The 18,850-nt window shown below is 39.3% G+C and overlaps 1 protein-coding gene across 2 annotated transcripts; it reads right to left on the bottom strand.

The window, feature by feature from the left end:
- Positions 1 to 1,918: 1,918 nt before the first annotated feature.
- On the bottom strand, positions 1,919 to 17,684 carry IL10RA (interleukin 10 receptor subunit alpha). Of its 2 annotated transcripts, XM_012544980.3 has the most exons (7): positions 17,514 to 17,684; positions 12,118 to 12,310; positions 10,229 to 10,407; positions 9,481 to 9,650; positions 8,492 to 8,645; positions 7,187 to 7,305; positions 1,919 to 4,718 (listed from the first exon to the last, which is right to left on the bottom strand). In XM_012544980.3, exons 1-7 carry the CDS (start codon positions 17,578 to 17,580, stop codon positions 3,807 to 3,809), a joined length of 1,794 nt encoding a protein of 597 aa, XP_012400434.1. In that variant the 5' UTR covers positions 17,581 to 17,684; the 3' UTR covers positions 1,919 to 3,806. The 2 variants fall into 2 exon arrangements, with proteins under 2 accessions (XP_012400434.1, XP_023355189.1); XM_023499421.2 differs by lacking the exons at positions 8,492 to 8,645; positions 9,481 to 9,650.
- Between the last annotated feature and the right edge of the window lie 1,166 nt (positions 17,685 to 18,850).

Here is an 18,850-nt window from a genome sequence, read left to right as displayed (position 1 = left end):
CTTATTTAACCTGTGAAGAAACCTGGAGTAATTAAATTGTCTTATGGTTTTCTCACTTTCAAATTAAGGCATCCCAAATCCTTGAACTTCATTCCACTTATTCTCTTGTTCCTCTATAAGGCATCTCTTTCTGACAATGGTGCAACACAATCTCCAGTTTGAAACTGCCATTATATTTGAATATTCTTTTGCTTTTCACCTCTATTTCCTTAAGCTTTTTATCATATATTCACAGTCCCTGTTCTTTGTCACTGACAGGTACTGTACTCCTGTTCTTGCTCAGTTCTGAGCATGATACCCAAGACTTGAAACAGAATCAGATAATAGAACAGAAATGGACTCAAGCTGAGATTTAAGGGAATGGAATATTATCTCCAAAGGATTTTTGGATATGTTCTCCTCCTGAATAGAACAATGCTCTTAAAGTTCTCAAAATTGATAATATTTTGGAATTAGAGGGTAGGAAACTCTCAAATTCTCTTTTTGGAATTTCCATCAAGTTTTCTTGGTGATCTGAAAGATCCCCTCACTTCTAACTGGAATTTTTCCGCCATTTCCTTATAACCTCATAAGAGTTTTAAGGTTTGCCAAGGGATTCACATATGCTATCCCATTTGATCCTCACAGTATTCAAGACTACCTGTGAGATGAAAATATGGGATAAAGGTATCCCTTCACCCAGACTTGAATTTTCAGGTTGATTATATCTAGGGATAAAATATGGGGAGTCTGTCTAGTTGCCATTTCCTGGTTTCTTTGGGCACAAAAGTTAAGGTGGTGGGAGGAAATAATCATAATAAGAATAATATCTTCCATGTACCAGCCAATATGTTGTATTGTTATTTTTACAAATATTATCTTATTTGATCCTCATATCAACCTTTAAGAGATAGGTGCTATTATTATCCCTATTTTACAGATAAGGAAACTGAGACTAAGAGGTTAAGTGACTTGCCAAAAATCATAGTTGAGTATCTGTAGCAGGTGAACTGAGCCTCCTTTGTAGAATGGCGGGGTTATGGGGGAAGTTGGAAGATATACTCTCTAAACTCCCTGTAATTTCTTAATTTTTAAGACCTTACAATCTTACAAATTCTGACAACCTCACAAGAAAGGCTGGGTAAGTCTTTGATCTGCTTAAGGTCACACTCAGTAGTGAAATTAGAATTAGAATTCATGTCTTTTTTATTTTTTGGAGGTAATTGGATTTAAATGACTTATCCAGGATACCATAGCTAGGTAAGTGTCTAAGACACGATTTGAACTCAGGTGCCCCTGTCTCTAGTGATATCCACTATACTAACCCAGAACTTATGTCTTTTTGACTCCCTAGCTAGGATTCCTTCTTCTGTTCAATGAATCTTCTCCAAAAAGTAAATAGGCTAGGTTTCAACATTTAGATAATTGAGGGATGTTTCTCTCCCCACACACAAGCTTTTGGAAGAGAGTTTATACTTTTCATGCTCATGCAACAGGGAAACCAGGCCTAGGTAAAAGTCTTTCCATCTCATTTAATCTTGAAAGTGGTTTAAAGTAGAATTAAAGCAAAAAGAGGTGGCCTATAGTTCTGGGTAAAATATTTGATGCATAGAACAATTGTTGAGCAAAATCTTGAATAAGATTTGGAGGCTATAATAGGAGATAGCGAAATTTCTCCTAACTCTTTTCCACTGATCCATAAAAAAATGAGGGGTGTGTGTGTATGTGTATGTGTGTGTGTGTGTGTGTGTGTGTGTGTGTGTGTGTTTAGGAATGGATTTCAAGACCAGCAAGCCCTGGTACTATGGTCTAGGGCAGAACTGAACTCTCTAATCCCTTAGTGTGACTTCCTCTCTAGGGATAACACTAGACATCATAGGAGTTCCCCTTTAGAGGTTTTTAATCTTGAGTACAGGAAATTAAAAAAAAAATTGATAAATGTGTTTCAATCTTACTGGTTTTTTCTTTAATCCCACATGTTTTATTTTATGCATTTAAAAGCATTATTCTCAATTTCACCAGACTGCCATCTGTCTATGACATATACAAAATCTGTTAAGACATAGAAAGAGTTAGGTCTGGTCTCTGGATGAAGGACACTGGCTTTCCTCAGATCTGACTTACTTCTGGCCTGGCAACTTTCAGGTTAGTGACAAATTGATTCTGAAGAGTACAAAGGATGGTTTAGAGCTCCGTTTTAGCCCAGGCTAAGATTAAACCAGAGCTACTTGACAGTGTCATCCACTCTGCCAAGGCCAAGTTTGGTACTACCTTATGGTATAAATAGAATGTTTTGCTCTGGCTTTCTGCCCCTGCCTAAACAATTTCAGAAGCAGATGTCCAGGGCCAGAATTTTGACCCATTAAAGACAGACAATTCCCAAAGATGCTCCCATCAATCAATTCTGCTTCTCATTCCCTCTCTACTTGGTTTTAGACTTCCATACTTTGAGCATCTGCATCATCAGCAATTTTATTTTATTTTTTTGAGTAGGTAAACTAAGCAAGCTAAGATCTTTCCAGAGTCTATCTAAGACAACACCCATTCAGTGATTTAAAGCCAGGTAGGAAATGATGCAAAAGATGACCCAGTTTGCCCTGGGATCTCAACCTGTTGAACCTGTTGCCATCTTCTAAAGAAAAACTCAATTTTTCCACATTACTCAATTATGCAGGAGGTCCCCAAATGTTATTAAACTGCACTAATTAACTTTTGGAATACCCTGAATATATGTCTTAGCTACTTAATAGTGGAAAACCATTGAGAATAGAGGCTATATCTTATCTAAACTTTATAGTTACCTAATATAGAACATAGTACCCTATACATGTTAGTTATTTAATAAATGTTCAAATTGAATGGGAATGAGACCTCTATAAATACTTATTAATATTAAAAACAACAATAATAGCCAATATTTACAAAACACTTTAAAATTTGCAAAATGCATTGCACACATTATCTTATTTCAAGCTCATGTTGACTTTGTGAGGAGAGTACTATAGGCATTATTATTCCTTGTTTACACATGAGAAAATTGAGAATGATAGAAGTTATATATCATGTTAGTCAACATAGATAATAAGTAAGACTCATGTTGATTCCCTCATTTTTCTAAGTTTCAATAGTTTGAAAGGATCAGATAAAAAAAAGAGGTCAGAGAGAGATCTTTTAGGTTTTTCTTCAAGCCCTATTGGTCTTTTCCTCCCAGTTATGAGCACTGACTGTCCCTGAGATAAAAAATTAGCTTCCACCCTCTTTGTCCTATAGAAACTGTCCCTCTTCTCCCCAAGCTAAACATTTGAGGAAATAAACTCTTGTTCTTAAGTCATACTCCCAATGCAATATGGTCCATATTCATTGTTATTCTTGCTTCCCCTCAGATCCAAGTTCATGGTGACTTTGGTGAGACACTTTACTATAGAGGTTCCCAAACTCCTTGTTTTATATGACCTAGTAGTCATTTTTAAAGAGGGTTTTGATGGGAGAAGAAGCCATCCTTGCCTAACTCCCTCAGTACTTGCTAGGTCCTTAAGATCCCTGGTTCTAACATGTGTCCTGACAGTAGCCACAGAGATATGTCAGTTAATGTGTTATATTCTTGTCACCCTCCTAGACCATGCATAGCCAAGCGTCTCCATCTGTCGGGGCTTATCATGGTCCAGGCTTCTTTAAGGCAGATGAGGTAGTTTCTGATTGTGCAGAAGACTGAGCTTATATTTTGCTGCCCCCAGCATGGAACCCTTGGGCCTCTCCATTCTGGTCTAACATCAACTATAGTGTTTGGAGTTGAGTAAGACTTTCTTAGCTTTCCAGAGCAGCCCAGATCACTCATTGATATGTAAACTGGAGATCAAAGGTAAAGTTATTGGGCCTGAATTCAATATCCCTGAAGAAGTGGGAGCTAGAGAAAGGTCCAGTGTGTTGCTCCATTCACATGTTGCCAGATTGTCAGTGCTGATCAAACTCAGGAGGCTCCACTTCTCTGTTGCCTCGGACCACTGGCCAGGTAAAGCCTCTGGGACCACAAGGCTCTGGCCTGGTGAGCTCTGCTTTAGATAGGCCTTGGTCTGCGCCAGTGGGGGCCAGTCTGACTCCACAACCCTGTGGGTGCTACATTTGTATCCTGGACTGCCTGTAGGGGAAGAGCCCTTCCCCAGATCACTGGCCCCCTCCTGGCTTTCACCTGTGCGCTTGGACTGCTGAAGGTAGCCTTGGAAGACTACACTGACAGCAGCCTCTTCCTCAGACAGCTTGGGAGGAGGACTGCTGTCTTCCAGAATTGTGGAGCCTCTCTTGTATTGGAGGCATTGAGAGGAGCCCAGTGGGGTTGCTGTGGAATTCTGGGGTGGGTCACCGCTGTCCTCTCGGTCCCTACTTCCTGGCTGCCGCCTCCATTTCTGCCCAGACTGTGAACTCAGCGTATGCAAGTAAATACCACTGTCGGCACTGATGGTGCTGGTGCTGAGGCTGCCCGTTGGCTGTTGGGACCCTTTTTCCCTCTGGGTTCCCCCTGCCGTGGGGTCTAGGCCTGGGAGGAGGAACTGAGCATCCTCACTCTGCAGGGACTGTTTGGTGCTGCTGAAGCCACTGTCAGTGCTGCTATGGAGTTCGGAGTTCTTCAGGTCCGGGGATACCTTGGGAAAGGCTGCCTCATCGAGGGGGTGGATGACATCCTGGTTCACTTTGAAATGTTCTTTGCTCAGGATGCCAGAATATTTTTGGTTGGCAAGGGAGGCCTAGGGAGGAATAGGATGGTAAGGATTAGGAGGAAGTCAAACAATAAGGAAAAGTTTTGTTTCAGTAAGTGACTACTTCAGTAGTCACTACTTCCTTCAGTCCTAGGGAATAAGGATTATTTCATTCTTTGTAACAGTATCCCCACAGGTTGTATCTAGAAATGTGATGAGTTTCTGGATAACTAGGTGGGGTTGGCAGAGAAATCCTGATGGTAGAGATAAGATTACTCCCTGAGTCTAGTAGGGAAGGGCATTGATGGAGATCTATTCTACATTACAGTCCCACCCCCGTGGAGGTCTTGGGTGACCGCACCTTATTGGGTCCAATCAAAAAGCCAAGTTATGGCCAAACCTGGAGGTTAAATTTCTCCTATAAATTTGTCCATGGCCCATGCCATCTTTGCTCAATTCCTTTTGGGTTAGCCTATCATGGTGTTCTGCTTTGTTGTGTCTTTCTTTTTACCTCTTCCCCATGTTTCATGGCATTTTTCTCTTTGCTATAATATATAATTATATATAATATAATATAATATATAATATAAATTAACTCTTTTAGGGTGCTAAATCCTTTTTAGGAATTACCCTGACAGTCAATGGTATATATGCCTCATGGCATATTCCCTTTCTCCTAGTTAATTGTGAGTTCCACTAGGGAACTTGACTTTTCCATTGTTAACTGTATGCTCTCCCAAATCTATTTCATATTTACCACTCTTCATTTTGTCTGTAACCTCTTCTCATAAACAAGTGTAGTTTTTGCCAAAGAGAAAAATCATTGTGAATTCATGACATGACCGAACCCCAACATTTGGTGCCTATGTCAGTCTCAGAAAGTGGGCTGTATTTGGCCTACTGAAGAACAACTTTAGCTCATTTTAATTTTTCTAACCAATGTTGAAAAAATAACGCAGATTCTGGAGTCAGGAAACCCAGGCTGGTATTTTAGTCCTAAAACTTTGTAGTTGAGAAATTTTGGCCAAATCATTTAGTGTCTCCAGACTTCTGCTTCCTCGTCTGAAAAGTGAAGAGTTGAGACTCAATGATCTCTAAGATTTCTTTCAGTATGAAATTCTATGAAAGGGTTTAGAAAGAAGAAATAATTCTACAGTATAACAAGAGGTAATTATGTTAGATCCAGGAAAGAGCTTTTCTAAGCTAAATGTATTTTGAACATGTCTATCCAGAATGTCAGACCTAGCAGGAACTTTAGTGGAAAAGCTAAAATTTTCACCTGGATTCTAAGTCCTTTCCCCTTTCCTCCCATATCCTGCTGCCCTACTGGTATTCACTAAACTCTATCATTGAGTCCTACTGCAGGAAATTAAATTTGACTTCATTCAGGGTAAAGAAGCTTTAGCAGTCTGGGGTATACAAAGTTCATTATCTCATTTCCTTCCTCTTGGTTCCTTTGTTGACAGAAAATTAGTTTTTCTTTCTAAATAATTTTCAGTCTCTTCTTTTCATCTCTTGGCCAGTTTCTCTCTAAATAATTTTCAATCTCACCTTTTCATCTCCTGGCCAGAGTAGAGACATGCTTTTCTTCCTGACAACCTCACATCCTCTCATGAAATCTCTCCTACTTTCTAGACTATGGAATTCCTCCTGCCTGCTTTCAGGAAGCACCACGTAGATTCAATGGTTTTTTAACTTTCCAAAATCCATCAGTCTCTTGGGAGACAACATATATAGCTGGATAAACTTAGTGAAGAATGAATTCCTAGGGAATAAGGATTATTTCATTCTTTGTAATAGTATCTCCAATGTCTGGCACATAGTAGGCATTTAATAAATACTTGTTGATTGATTGATTGAGAGTTGATCTTGAAGTAAGGTTACCTGGATTCCAGTGGAGTTTCAATATAAATTAGCTATGGCCTTGGATAGTTTTCTAAAGCAATAAACTGTGGGACAATGCAAGTTGTGGGACTTGCATTAGCAGAGCTATCAGAAGTTCCCAAACCATTGGCATTATAGATCTGGATAAAAATGAACTGCCCCACTCAACTCCCCCCCCCCCCACCAAAAAAAACCCCAACAATCCTAAAGTCAATTACGCCAGTGAACACAGTAGTAAGGGAGTCAGAATAGCCATTATTTGATGTTAATCAAGGTATAGAAAGGAGTCAGGGTTCCTGACAGAGATGTTGCTTAACTCTCAAAAGCTTAATTTCAACAAAAAAATAAAATTCAAAACATAATCTCAGCATCTTCTTAGTACTTTGGGGTATGATGAAATTTTTAATGATATTTAGTAAACCTCTGACTTCCTCATGACTCTTCCTCATTTCTTATCTCCTCTAACCCTTGCCTTCTGTGGAAACAAAAACTGTTTTCTAAATCTCTTAAAAGTCCTAGAGATTTATAAGTAACCTTGAATTCTTCCAAGTTTGTTGGCAGTTCTGGAATGGCCAGGGGAAGGTGGCCAGTGAAATCACTCTCCCCAGGGGCAAAATTTCAGCAGACCTTACCAGAACTTCAGGCGGCTTCTTGGGTTTTCTTATGTAGAATCGAATACTCAGATAGGTAACAGCAAGGCAGACCATCAGAAGTGAGGCAAAGATGATACTGGTGGTAGTCACTATGAGATCTAAAGCAAGGACCAGGAGGGTTAATCCTTTTGGAGGGCTGGGGGAGACTTCATGTAAACTACTGGCAATTCAGGGTTTTGTGGGGCAACTATCACTTAATACTGATTCCATGCCATGGTGCTTTCTTCTTCCATGGCTCGTCTCCTCCAATGCTACCTTTAAACTTCTATTTTCCAAGAAATCTTTCCTGCTTAATCAATCCAGATTTTTATCACTCTATTACTGTGCTTTCCTGTAGCCCTTTATCTCACTACATCACTATAATTGATTTGTGCTTGGAGAACTATGTCTCCTAATTCATTTTACAGATGAGGAACTGAGGCAAACAGCATTAAGTAACTTGTCCAGAGTCACATGGATAATAAGTGTCTGAGGCCACATTTGAACTCAAGAAGATGAGTCTTACTGATTGCAGACCTGGAGCTCTATCCACTGTGCCACTTAGAAGCATTTGTAATGATATTTGAAGAAAACATCTGGATTAAGGGAGAAAGGGGGAGTGTATTTTAGACATGGACTAGAGAGAAAAGGGAATCTATGATGGAAGGTGGAATAGAAACTTGCAAGAAAAGCAAAAAGATCTCCTGGCTGCACCAGAGAGTATGTGAAGGGAAATCATGTGTAACGAGCCAAAAAACACAGCTCTAGGCTAGATGGTAAAGGGAATGCTCAGAGCAGGGCATGTGAGTTGGCTAACGTCACAGAGAAATTAAATGGTAGCACTGGGATTCAATCTGAGGTCTCCCAACTCCCTTATACTATACCAGGTTATCTGTTATGAGATGAATGGGCTGCTCTTTTCTGTTGTTTAGGACAGCTTGATGGTGCCATAGAGCACAGAATACCAAGTCTGGAGTCTAGAAAGCTCATTTTTTGTAATTTCAAATCTGACCTAAGTCACTTATTAGTTGTGTGACCCCAGCTAGTCACCTTGTTTGCCTCAGTTTCCTCATCTGTAAAATAAACTGAGGTTTAAATGCTAAATAGTAACTTGCATTAGACCTCAAAGTTAAATAGGAAATTTATTAAACAAGGGAATGACATGGAAGAACTCTTGCTTCTGATATCACCTTGTGACTTAAGTAGAAGATAGATTGGAGAAGGGAGAACCTCATATTTCTTCTACCCATTCCTTCCCCAGCATATTCCCCACACTCCTGAGTATGACACCTGACCTGCACTTACATGTCTTAGTTATAGTGATGCACTTCTTCTCTGACCATAATCCTTTATTATTCTGGGATCTGACGACAGGTTTCACCTTGATGCAGAACACTCCTCCTTCTGGGAATGACCTGTTAAATTCTTCCTTCTCTATAAGCTGGTTTATTTCAAAGGTCTAAAAGAAGAATCTAAAGGTTAGCTGTGGGGTTTGGGGACAATCTTTTGTTCCAGGCTGTCTTTCAACTTATCAATAAAGCCATGAGTTTCTGTAATTATTATAACTTTTGGGAATATGGAATAGTGAGACAGATGAAAGCAGGTGTCGTAGGTTTGGGTTTCATTTTCTGGCACTACTTTTCTGTGACATTGGGCTGGACTAAACAACTTCCAAGATCCTCCCTGTTCTAAATCTCTGTTGGGATGCTGAGTGTAATGGGCCAGAACTTGAAACAAGGTGCTAAGTCAGTGGAATTGATAGAGACAATGGTTGTTTAGCAGGGTGCTTAACAATTCTCTAGTTCAGTACATGTACTTAGTACTTAGTTTAGTTTCACAAGATTCACATCTTTAAGGGAGCATATATAAGCTAGGAGCCTCAACGGGGATTCAGTTTGGAAGATTCAGAAGCTAGAGCTCAAGCTCTTGGAGCCAAGACTACAAAAGACCTCTAAAAAAGCTATAAGATTTATAAGATACAAGAATAAGATTTGAGGACCACTTCAGAAGGTCAGACTTCTGGTGTCCATGGGTTCCAGCCACTGCTGATCCCTTTCTGCAATGACTCTGACTTGCCTCCCTGCCCCACCACTATGGCAAATGAAAAAAGCACAAATGGGCAGGGACCAGTTCCCTACCTCCAATTGGTCCCTCACTCCCACTCCTAGGCCACTGGACAAATGATCTTTTTGCTACTTCCACAATGAGTTTTTAAAGACAGGATTCAATGTTTACTGGCTATAGCCATCCCTCAGGAATACCATCTCTACCCCTTTTCTTTGGGATCTCCTTACCTTGTTATTTTCTAATATCCTGGTGATGGAAAGATTATATGCCCGGAAGTGTTTGAAGAGATTTTCATAAGAAATGTTTTCAGTGGATCTTGGGGGCCTCACAGGAATGATTTTCCCCAGGATAGTGCTGCCACTAGACCATAGCTCCAGATCTTTTATCTTAAGAATTACTGGAAGCAAGAGGAAGAATCATGACATTATTAGGCTAGAAAGGTCCTTAAAAGTTAACCCTATTTGCCCCAGTTTCCTCATCTGTAAAATGAATTGAAAATGGCAAACCACTCTAGTATTTTTGCCAAGAAAACCTCAAATGGGGTCACAAAGAGTTGGAAGACTGAACAACAGCAACATCACCTCCCATAGTATCTCAAACATAACAAAAGCTATAGATCCTTAAGTTCCTAGCCAGCTCTGAAATTCTAATTAGATATTGTGTTTGTTGAAGGAATGAATGAATTCCAGTGCTAGGCTATTTATTCTCTCTGTGTCATGCTACTTCATTGGCTTAAAATTTGTTTCTTTATCTCCTCATAACCCATTTTTTTCCTGGAATAACTAACCCCCATTCCTCTCTCAAACCTGAATTATTTTGGCATGATTTTCTCTTAAAGATAGCTTTCTAAGACCATCCCATCCCTCTGTTCTACTTGGTGGGGGATTTGAGAAAGGTTTGGGATAGTGGAACAGAGAAGAGCTCAAATTTGGGCTCCTGGTAGGAATATATTTAGGCCAAGGGTAAGAAAAGTACCGTCATCTTTAGAGAACCGAGTACTGGTTCTGCTCCAGTTAGACTTTTGATCACCAGCAATAGCCCTTACTTGGGCATAGTAGCTCTTGTCTTCAAGGTCCAGGGTTGGCAGGGTCAAATCACAGAAAAGATGTGGTGTCCTGGTGCAGTTGGGAACAGGATACCAGGAGTCCCCATACCTGGGAAGGAAATATTAAAGGGTTTTCAAGAAGAAGTATGAATTTGGAACTGTGATGATAGCTGGGGGATAAGGAACCATAGGAGGAACCTAGTATGAATTAAGTATCCTCCTTACTCTGAGTAGTAGCTCCTTTGGACTCTTTCTTCCTTACTTCAAGGATTCTCCATTGGTCTATGGGATTCCCTCTGTGATTTCCCTCCCAGTTTTTTCTGATTCCCAAACCCTTTTCTTCTCCCCCACATTATGACAGATCCCACAGTTTGGTTCCTGCCTGTGGGGAGAAGGATCTCCCTTAATCTGGGTTTCCTCCCTATAATGGAATTCCCTCCAGACTTGTCCCCTTCTTTCAGTCTGGGGCTCCCCATCCTTAGTGTCTTGGGGTGACCAGTCAGTCAGCCAAGTCTTATATGTCCAATTAAATTCAATAAACTTTTATTAAGCATTTATTATGTGCCAGACATTGTGCGAAGGGTTGGAGATACAAAAAGAAGCAAAAGACGTTTTCTCTCTGCCCTCAAGAAGCTTACAATCTTATGATTATTATACCTTGTATTCATTCTTCTTTCTCTCATAGGATTGCTTCCCCACTCCAATGAGACAATCAACTGATTGATTCATCAATAGACAATATTTATTAAACACTTACTATGTGCCAGTCGCTGGGCTTGGTGGAATTTAAGGCCCTCTATCAATGTGAGTCCTCATAATTATTACTTGTATGTCTATTGTGCAATCAGTGTTAACCATTTACCATGTGCTTGTCTCAGACAATTTCACAGGTTTTTGATTTGACTCTTCAAGGATGCCACAAAGGCCATGGTAACAGAGGCCTAACTTAATGCTCCTTCAGCACAGCAACAGTGCTAGGCAACTGGTAGATTCAAGAGCTATTCTTCCAGTGGTATCATGGAGAGAATTTCTATGACCCATGTTAAGATCTGTCATAGGTTTACAAGATTAAAACTGGAAGGGACCTTAGAGGCCATCTAGTCCAATCAGTGGACTGGAGTTAGGAAAATCTGAATTCAAATCCAGCCTAAGACACTTATTAGTGATCCTGGGCAAGTCACTAAAGTTCTGTTTTAGTTTCCACAACTGTAAAATGGGAATAAAAACAGTACCTAACTCTCAGGATTGTTGTAAAGATCAAATGAGATAATATTTTAAAAGTTTGCTTAATAAGTGCCTTTCTTTTCTTTTCTTTTCTTTCTTTCTTTTTTTTTTTTTTTTACTTCCCCACTCTTCATTATAAAATTCAGGAAACTGAGGCTTAAAGTGGTTAAGTGACTTGACTGATATTACAAAACAATTAAAGGTCAATATTTAGAACCTAAGTCCTTTGAATGAACATGGAGTATCCTGATCTTTGGGTCATTTTGCTTCTCTACAAAATTCTTTCCTCACACCAACTCTGGGAGTTAAAGCAAATAATATTATCCTCATATTCATAACAGGGAAACTGAGGCACAGAGCAATCATTTGGCCTGCCCAAAGTCATCTGACTAATAAACAGTAAAAGCAGAATTTAAACCCAGGATTCCCTTCGAGTCCAGATCTCTTTATATTCTGTGACACTATCCATTCTGTTCTCTTAATCTCACTTAACAAAATACATGTTCTATGTGTATGTTTGGGGATGTAGGACAAGAGGAAATGGAATAGAGACTCAGATGATCCCATCATTCCAATTTTCAATCCATAGTCTTACCTCATGTACTGCACTTCATAGGAGATGTTATCGTTCTGATTCTGGCCTGGTTCCCATTGGAGGATGTGGGAGAAAAGGATGGCTTTAAAGCTGACATTTTTGGGACTAGATAGCTGTATCTTATTGGGAGAGGAAGGGCCAGGCAGCTCAGGCACTGATATGGTTGAGAGCATCTCCACAGAAGCAGTAGCACCTTTGGATCAGAAAGACAGAGAGATAACAGACTGATGTTTCACAGACAAGGAAATGGTGACCCCTGGTGAAGCAGGCCTGTGACCACTCAGGTAAATGTAGTCCTCCTATTGTGCACACACCTCTGCTGCTTAGTCCTGCTAGGATTATAAAATTTTATAGCAAGAAGGCATTTTAGACATTATCTAGTCCAACTCCCTCATTAACAGATGAGGGAATACTCAGGGCAGGGGAATGTGAGTTGACTAATGTCACAGAGAAATGTAGTAACACTATTGGGAATCAATCTGATGTCTCCCAACTCCCAATCCAGTGTCCTTACTGTACTAAGCTATTTCCTGTGGTACAAATGGATGGCTATTTTCTATTTTTATTGGGAACACACTGGGGCAAGTAGGTGGTGTAATGGATAGAGCACTGGGCCTGGAGTCAGGAAGACTCATATTCATGAGTTAAAACCGGGCCTCAGGCATTTTCTATTTGTGTGATACTGGGCAAATCACTTAAACCTTTTTGCTCCAGTTTCCTCATCAACCCACTCCAGTAACTTTGCCAAGAAAACCCCCAAAAGGGTTTTGATATGATGTTTAAGAAGGTTATGGAAACATTGTTTCTGGGTAATTTAATCATTTTATTAATAAGGCCAGTAGATTATTAATAAAAGGATGCTCATTTGGCCATCGCTCTTAAACCAAAGACAATTATGGTGGCAGGCTCATAATTTATATATCCTATGAAGCAATGAGGGGCTGCTAGTGATATCATGTCATCCTTGGACAGAGAAATTTTCTCTACCCAGACTACCACTCAAAACCCTAGGCTAACTAGACAGAAGGATCTGTTTCTACAATGAGTAGAACACAATGGGCTTTCCTACCTTAGATTAAATTCCTTGTGAAGGTAGGTGGTGTCTGACCAAGATGAGGAGCATTAATACAATCTCATTACCAGTAATATCCTTCAAAATAATCTGAACTTAAAGTTAGAATATTGAAAGAAAGGAGAAATTCTGAATCTCCCTCAATAAAAAGTTGGACATGACTGAAAATGATTGAATAACAACTGGAGAAACATAAAAATTTAGGTTAAGTATTACAAACAACTTCCTCACTAGAATATATGATAAGGGAGATGATTCTCTTTTCCCAGAGAATTCTGAAGAACGATTCTTCCTGAAAAGGTCTGGGAGCAAGAGTGTGGACAAAGTGACAACTCCAGATCTTTCTGAGGCTTTTTGGCTCCTGAGATGTTAAGCAATGTTAAAGAGGTCTCCTGAACTTGTTTTTTTGGAGTTGCCATGTGTTCCCGAAATGGACCCAGAGCATGCAGGAGGTCCTGAAGGGGCTCTTTAGGGACAAGGATGAAGCCCCTTCCATTCACCTGGAGTTGACATAAATTGTTGTCTGTATCCCAAACTGGAGGGTGGAATCCTGGGGAGTCAAGACTGGTGCCATCAGTCTGCACTAGGCTGAGATACTGCTAATGCTTTGTAGACTATAATATCTTTGATGTCTAGCAGTTCCCAAGGGAAAAGAATCTGCTTTTGCAATCATCTTGGTCCTCCTCTTTGGGAGGGGTTTTGTCCTTTTCCTACCTTTACTGGACCTCTCCCTGTCCTATGCCAAGCCTCTTTAGGTGGAGATTTCTGGTACCTTCTCTTTCCTTTGCCCTGCTGTTATAAAAATGCCTATGTAATAGAAGATTCCTTTGAAATGATTCAATACAGGAAGAGCAGATGGTGATGGGTCCTGCATGGTTTCAAAATCACCTAATTCAGGGATTCTTAACCTTGGGAGTAAGAACCTTAGAAAATTTTTTCAAAACAACACATTTGAGTAGTTATTTTAAAATAAGTTTTCCTTTGTGATCTTGTGAATTTTATTTTATGCATTTAAAGATAGCATTCTAAGAAGAGGTCCATTGGCTTCACCAGATTGCTACATAAGTCCACAGCACCAAAAATATTCAGAACCTCTGATCTAGTCTTAACTTCCTCCTTTTACAGATGAGCAAACTGAGGCCCAGTGGTCTTATGTGATTTCCCCAGGGATAAATAACTAGGAGTCAGAGTTGGGTTTTGGAAATAAGCCTTTTTATTTTTTCTTCTCACTACATACAAAAAATATACTTTTGATAGGTATTTAAATAAATTTAATTTCCTTTGAAACCCCACACATATTATTTTATGCATTTAAGTGTGATTCTAAGAAGGGATCCATGGGGCTTCCTCAGACTTGCCAGAGGGTCCATGGCACAAACAAGATTAAGAATCCCTGGAACAGACAATTAACAGTTCTGCTTCGATATCCCTTTCATCTTTAACACTTATTTATTTTTTAAAAAATCTTTGTTTATTCACTTAAATACTAGTCTTATCATTATGTTACTATAACATTTTATGAAAATTAACTCTATTTTTAAGACAAAAAAAGCATTCCTTTATACATTTTTTCAATTCTAATGTTTGACTTAACAGAAGACAACTGAATTCTCTGTTTCTGCACTCTATTGTAATATATTGATTTGATTGAAATATATAAAAGAGACTGTATCATAAAGAAATATGATTAGAAAAAGAAGGAATATTTTAATGGTCAAATAATTAATATTTTTATGAACAATGTTTTGTACACTTAGGTCTTCTGAAACATTCTTGCAGAACACAAGGGGACAGCTAGGTAGCTAGGTGATGTCTGTTTTTTTTTTTTAATTTTATTGATTCTTTTGAGTTTTTTGCATATTATTTACTCTCTGCAGTGTGAAATGAAAAGTCAGATACTTAAAATTGTTACTCTGCCTACTTCTAAAGAGATGGAGATCTTGTTTATCTTTACTACTTCTACAAAGATAGGGATGCCTTAGATTTTCTGTAACTCCAATGGTGGCTGGGGGAGATAAGCTAACGAAAGAAAATTATCTTTTACATCAAGCCTGGTCCATGTGAACTCAGAGTCTTGTGGGAAACTTGTCCATGGGTTATACTTCACTTTTATCATCATTCATAACTATGATGCTTTCAAAGTCTTTAATTCTAAAATTCTCTTTGCTAATTTTAGTTTTTTTTCCCTCTCATTTTTTTTTCATACTGGACCTCTTTTTCCCTAGTCCCTTCTCTCTACATGTCTGTTCCCTCAGATTTGTTCTGTTTTCACTTTCTGCCTTTTGGAGTTTTGACCCTAAAATTAATCTATCACCATATACCTTCCTTTCTTTTCCAATAACTATACTCTTGACTTTTGCCTCATCCCTTGACAATTCTGTATCGTCTCTTTCAAGGGACTTTTCTGTTCTCACTCTAATGTTGCTGAATGATAATAGGGAACACCATAGAACTTTGCTGATTAAGTCTACTACAAATTCAAATTATATGATATGAACAGAGTCCTCAATACTGAAAAGCAGTTCTTCCTCGACTCATTCTATATCTTATTCTTCTTAACAATTTTTGTTGAAAATCACTTGAATATAAACGGTAAATCTGGAATTTTAAAAATTAAATTATTTTTTGTACTGTATCTTTTTAAATATTATTAAAGCTGTTTATTTTCAAAACATATGCATAGATAATTTTCAACATTCACCCTTGCAAAATTTTGTGTTCCAAAATTTTTTCCCTCCCTTTCTCCTACTACCTCCCCTAGATACAAATAATCCAGTGTATATTAAACATGCAATTCTTCTATACATATTTCCACAATTATTATGCTGCACCAAAAAATCAAATCAAAAAGAAAAAAAATGCACCTCTGATATTTATGATTTAATGCCGTATCACTCTCAGTCTCTTTTGAAAATACATTTTTTTCTGTCCTTTTAGGTTTCAGTTTTAGTCTCTCTCTCTGACAAGGGAAACTATTTTGTTTGCATCATCTCCTTTGACAAATCTCATTTCTTGATCATTTTTTCAATGTCTTTCCTTTTAAATCTCTAGAAAAACTGAATCAGAATTTTTGAGTTTAGAGATGATAATTATAGCTGAAAGATACCTAAGAGGCCCTCCTCTCAGCCTAATCTCTTTATTCTGCAGATGAAGAAACCAATCTGCTCAAAGTCACACAGTTAGTAAGTATAAGAGGCAAGATTTGAAATTCTGTGTCCTCTGATTACAGAATTACAAGCTGATATTTGACCAGGGAACAAACTGACAGCACCTAGGAATACTAGTTGGGGAAAGGGGAAGGCAGTAATGTTTTGGAAAGAAGAAGACACATGAAATCTATTTTCATAAAGATAATAAATATTTTTATAAACACATGTTCACTGTTAATTTTTAGAGAGGAAAGTGTCATGACTATTGAAGTTTTCCAAGAGAACTACTTAGGTCATGGGGGGGGCACTAGGGTATATCAAAACAGTTTAGGAAATTATGATCTGGGTAAGTAACTGAATTTGTTTGGTTATGTTAAAAAAAAAAAAAGACCTGCCCTTCTTTGCTCACTAGAAACTCTGTTTATAGTCTCTTTTCTCCTCTTCAGGATTTACTAGTTCACATTGGAGAAACTCTTAGGAGCAAGGGGAATGGGTCTGTGTTGGGGAAGGTACAACTGACTCATGAATCAGGGCCAAGTGATTCACCATGGCAATCCTGTATGTATGTATGTAAGAGGGATAAGGGATTATGAAGAGGTTGGGTCTTATTAGGGGTAAACTGGGGAAAGGAAGAGTCAGGGTCATCTTCGGGGAAGGACTTTGAGAAAGGCAGGGCTAGATGGACGCGGAGTAGGGGAGGCAGAAATGGTTGGAAGTGAATAGAGAGGGGGAAAATGAGGATCTAGACACAGTTACTGTTACAAGTCACAGTTACAGTTACTGAATTCAGTTTGTTTGTACTCATGCAAATTCCACGAAAAGCACACAAGCAAATCTGTTGAGACTTGCTAGCGTCCAAGCAGAGCTGTGGTCAGGCTGGATGTGGGGTTAAGTGGAGAGGACAACAGAGCATTTTCCTCTACCTGCCGCCTCAAACGAACCGTAATCTTTCCCGGTTCCTTGAGGGATGAAGAATTCAAAGTCCCATTAGATTCCTCGAAGCTGCTCAGTGTTGTTCTCTGGGTGAGAATCAGGCTGGCAAACCTTCAGCTTCTGTGCTGAGTGTGGACTACAGCCTCCCACCCTTGGGGCTCTATGTTTTGGGGGGCAAAGGAGGTAGGAGAACCCTGTCCAAGGAGCTAGGGGTGAAGGGTGGCGCGCTGGGACAGCCTTACCCGAGATCTGGAGGCAGGAAAGGAGGAGGAGGGAAGGCGTCCATGCAACCATCCAAGGCAGCTTCATTCTGGGGCTGACAGCATTGTCTGCCGAGCGCTCCCTTTGTGGGCTATCACTCCGAAGCCCGCAGCTTAAGCCTTTTCTTTTCTCGGCTCTGCCGAAACGGAGCACGAGTGGGCTGACGTCAGGCCTGGGGGCGTGGCCTCTTCTGCTCCGTCTCTGCCTTTGAGAGTTGCCTGGAGGCTTCCCCAGCTCCGCTGCTCTGCCGGCTGGACTCTGATGCTCTTTTCATTCTTAGACGCTGAGTCAGTCCTGCGCGAGTTTTAGTGGAGTGAGGTGGGGAGTGGGGGCAATTCCAGGATCTTGGCTATATATATTGGATATAATTTTATACCTCCGAGATTCTCACGCCTGAACCCTTCCTTGTATTGAAAAATTAAAAAAAATTAAAAAGAGGAAGAAGAGAAAAAAAAAAATTCCGCAGAGATCAACATCGAGATTATCTGACGTTATATGCAATGTTCCATCCTGTGGATCACCCCCATTTCCCCCACAAAGGAAGAGGATGGAAGCGGGCAGGGCGGGTGTATGTGTGTTTTATCGGATTTTTTCTTCAGGACCAAGCTTGTCTTTATACTTTCGCAACATTCAATCAAACTCCGGGTTTTAGAAGACTAAATCCTCACACTTCTATTCATGGAGAGGTTGCCAAGGGTTGGGGGGAGGGAGCTAGGATTTGGTCAATGGGGACACGCAGATTTTTTCTGCAGAATAGACTGATTTGAGGAGGAACTGAACCCTACCAAGTATCTCCCCACTTCCATTTGTTTTCCCTTCAATAGAAAAAAAAAAGTTATAGACAAATTTTGTTCAGTAATGGAGTAGGAGATTGTTTTAATAGTATAGTTGTGGGGACCAAATGAGATGATATTTAAAATGCTTAGCACGATGCCTGGCACGTAGGTGGCTTTTAATATAAAAGCTAATTTCATGAATTCCCTCTCCCCTTTCCTAAAGGAAAGGAAGAATTGGAGAGGCAGATAAACTTTCTTGTTCAGTAATAGGGTAGGAGATTGTATTAATAATATAATATGATTTACATTTTATTGTTTAGCATAATATTATAGAGCTAGAAATAAAGTAAATTTAAGAACTTAAAACATTTCCCCCAATTATGTGTAAAACAATTTTAAACATTTTTAAAAAATTTTAAGTTACAAATACTCTTTCCCCTCAGCATAATACATGGAGAAGGTAAGCAGTTTGATATAGTTACATATACAATTATGCAGAACAGATTTCCATATTAATCATGTTGTGAAAGAAAACACATATT

The sequence above is a fragment of the Sarcophilus harrisii genome, chromosome 3, assembly GCF_902635505.1.
Source record: "Sarcophilus harrisii chromosome 3, mSarHar1.11, whole genome shotgun sequence".
Taxonomy (NCBI): Eukaryota; Metazoa; Chordata; class Mammalia; order Dasyuromorphia; family Dasyuridae; genus Sarcophilus; species Sarcophilus harrisii.
Note: the sequence above shows the minus strand (reverse complement) of the source record. Positions and strands in the feature narration are given on the sequence as shown.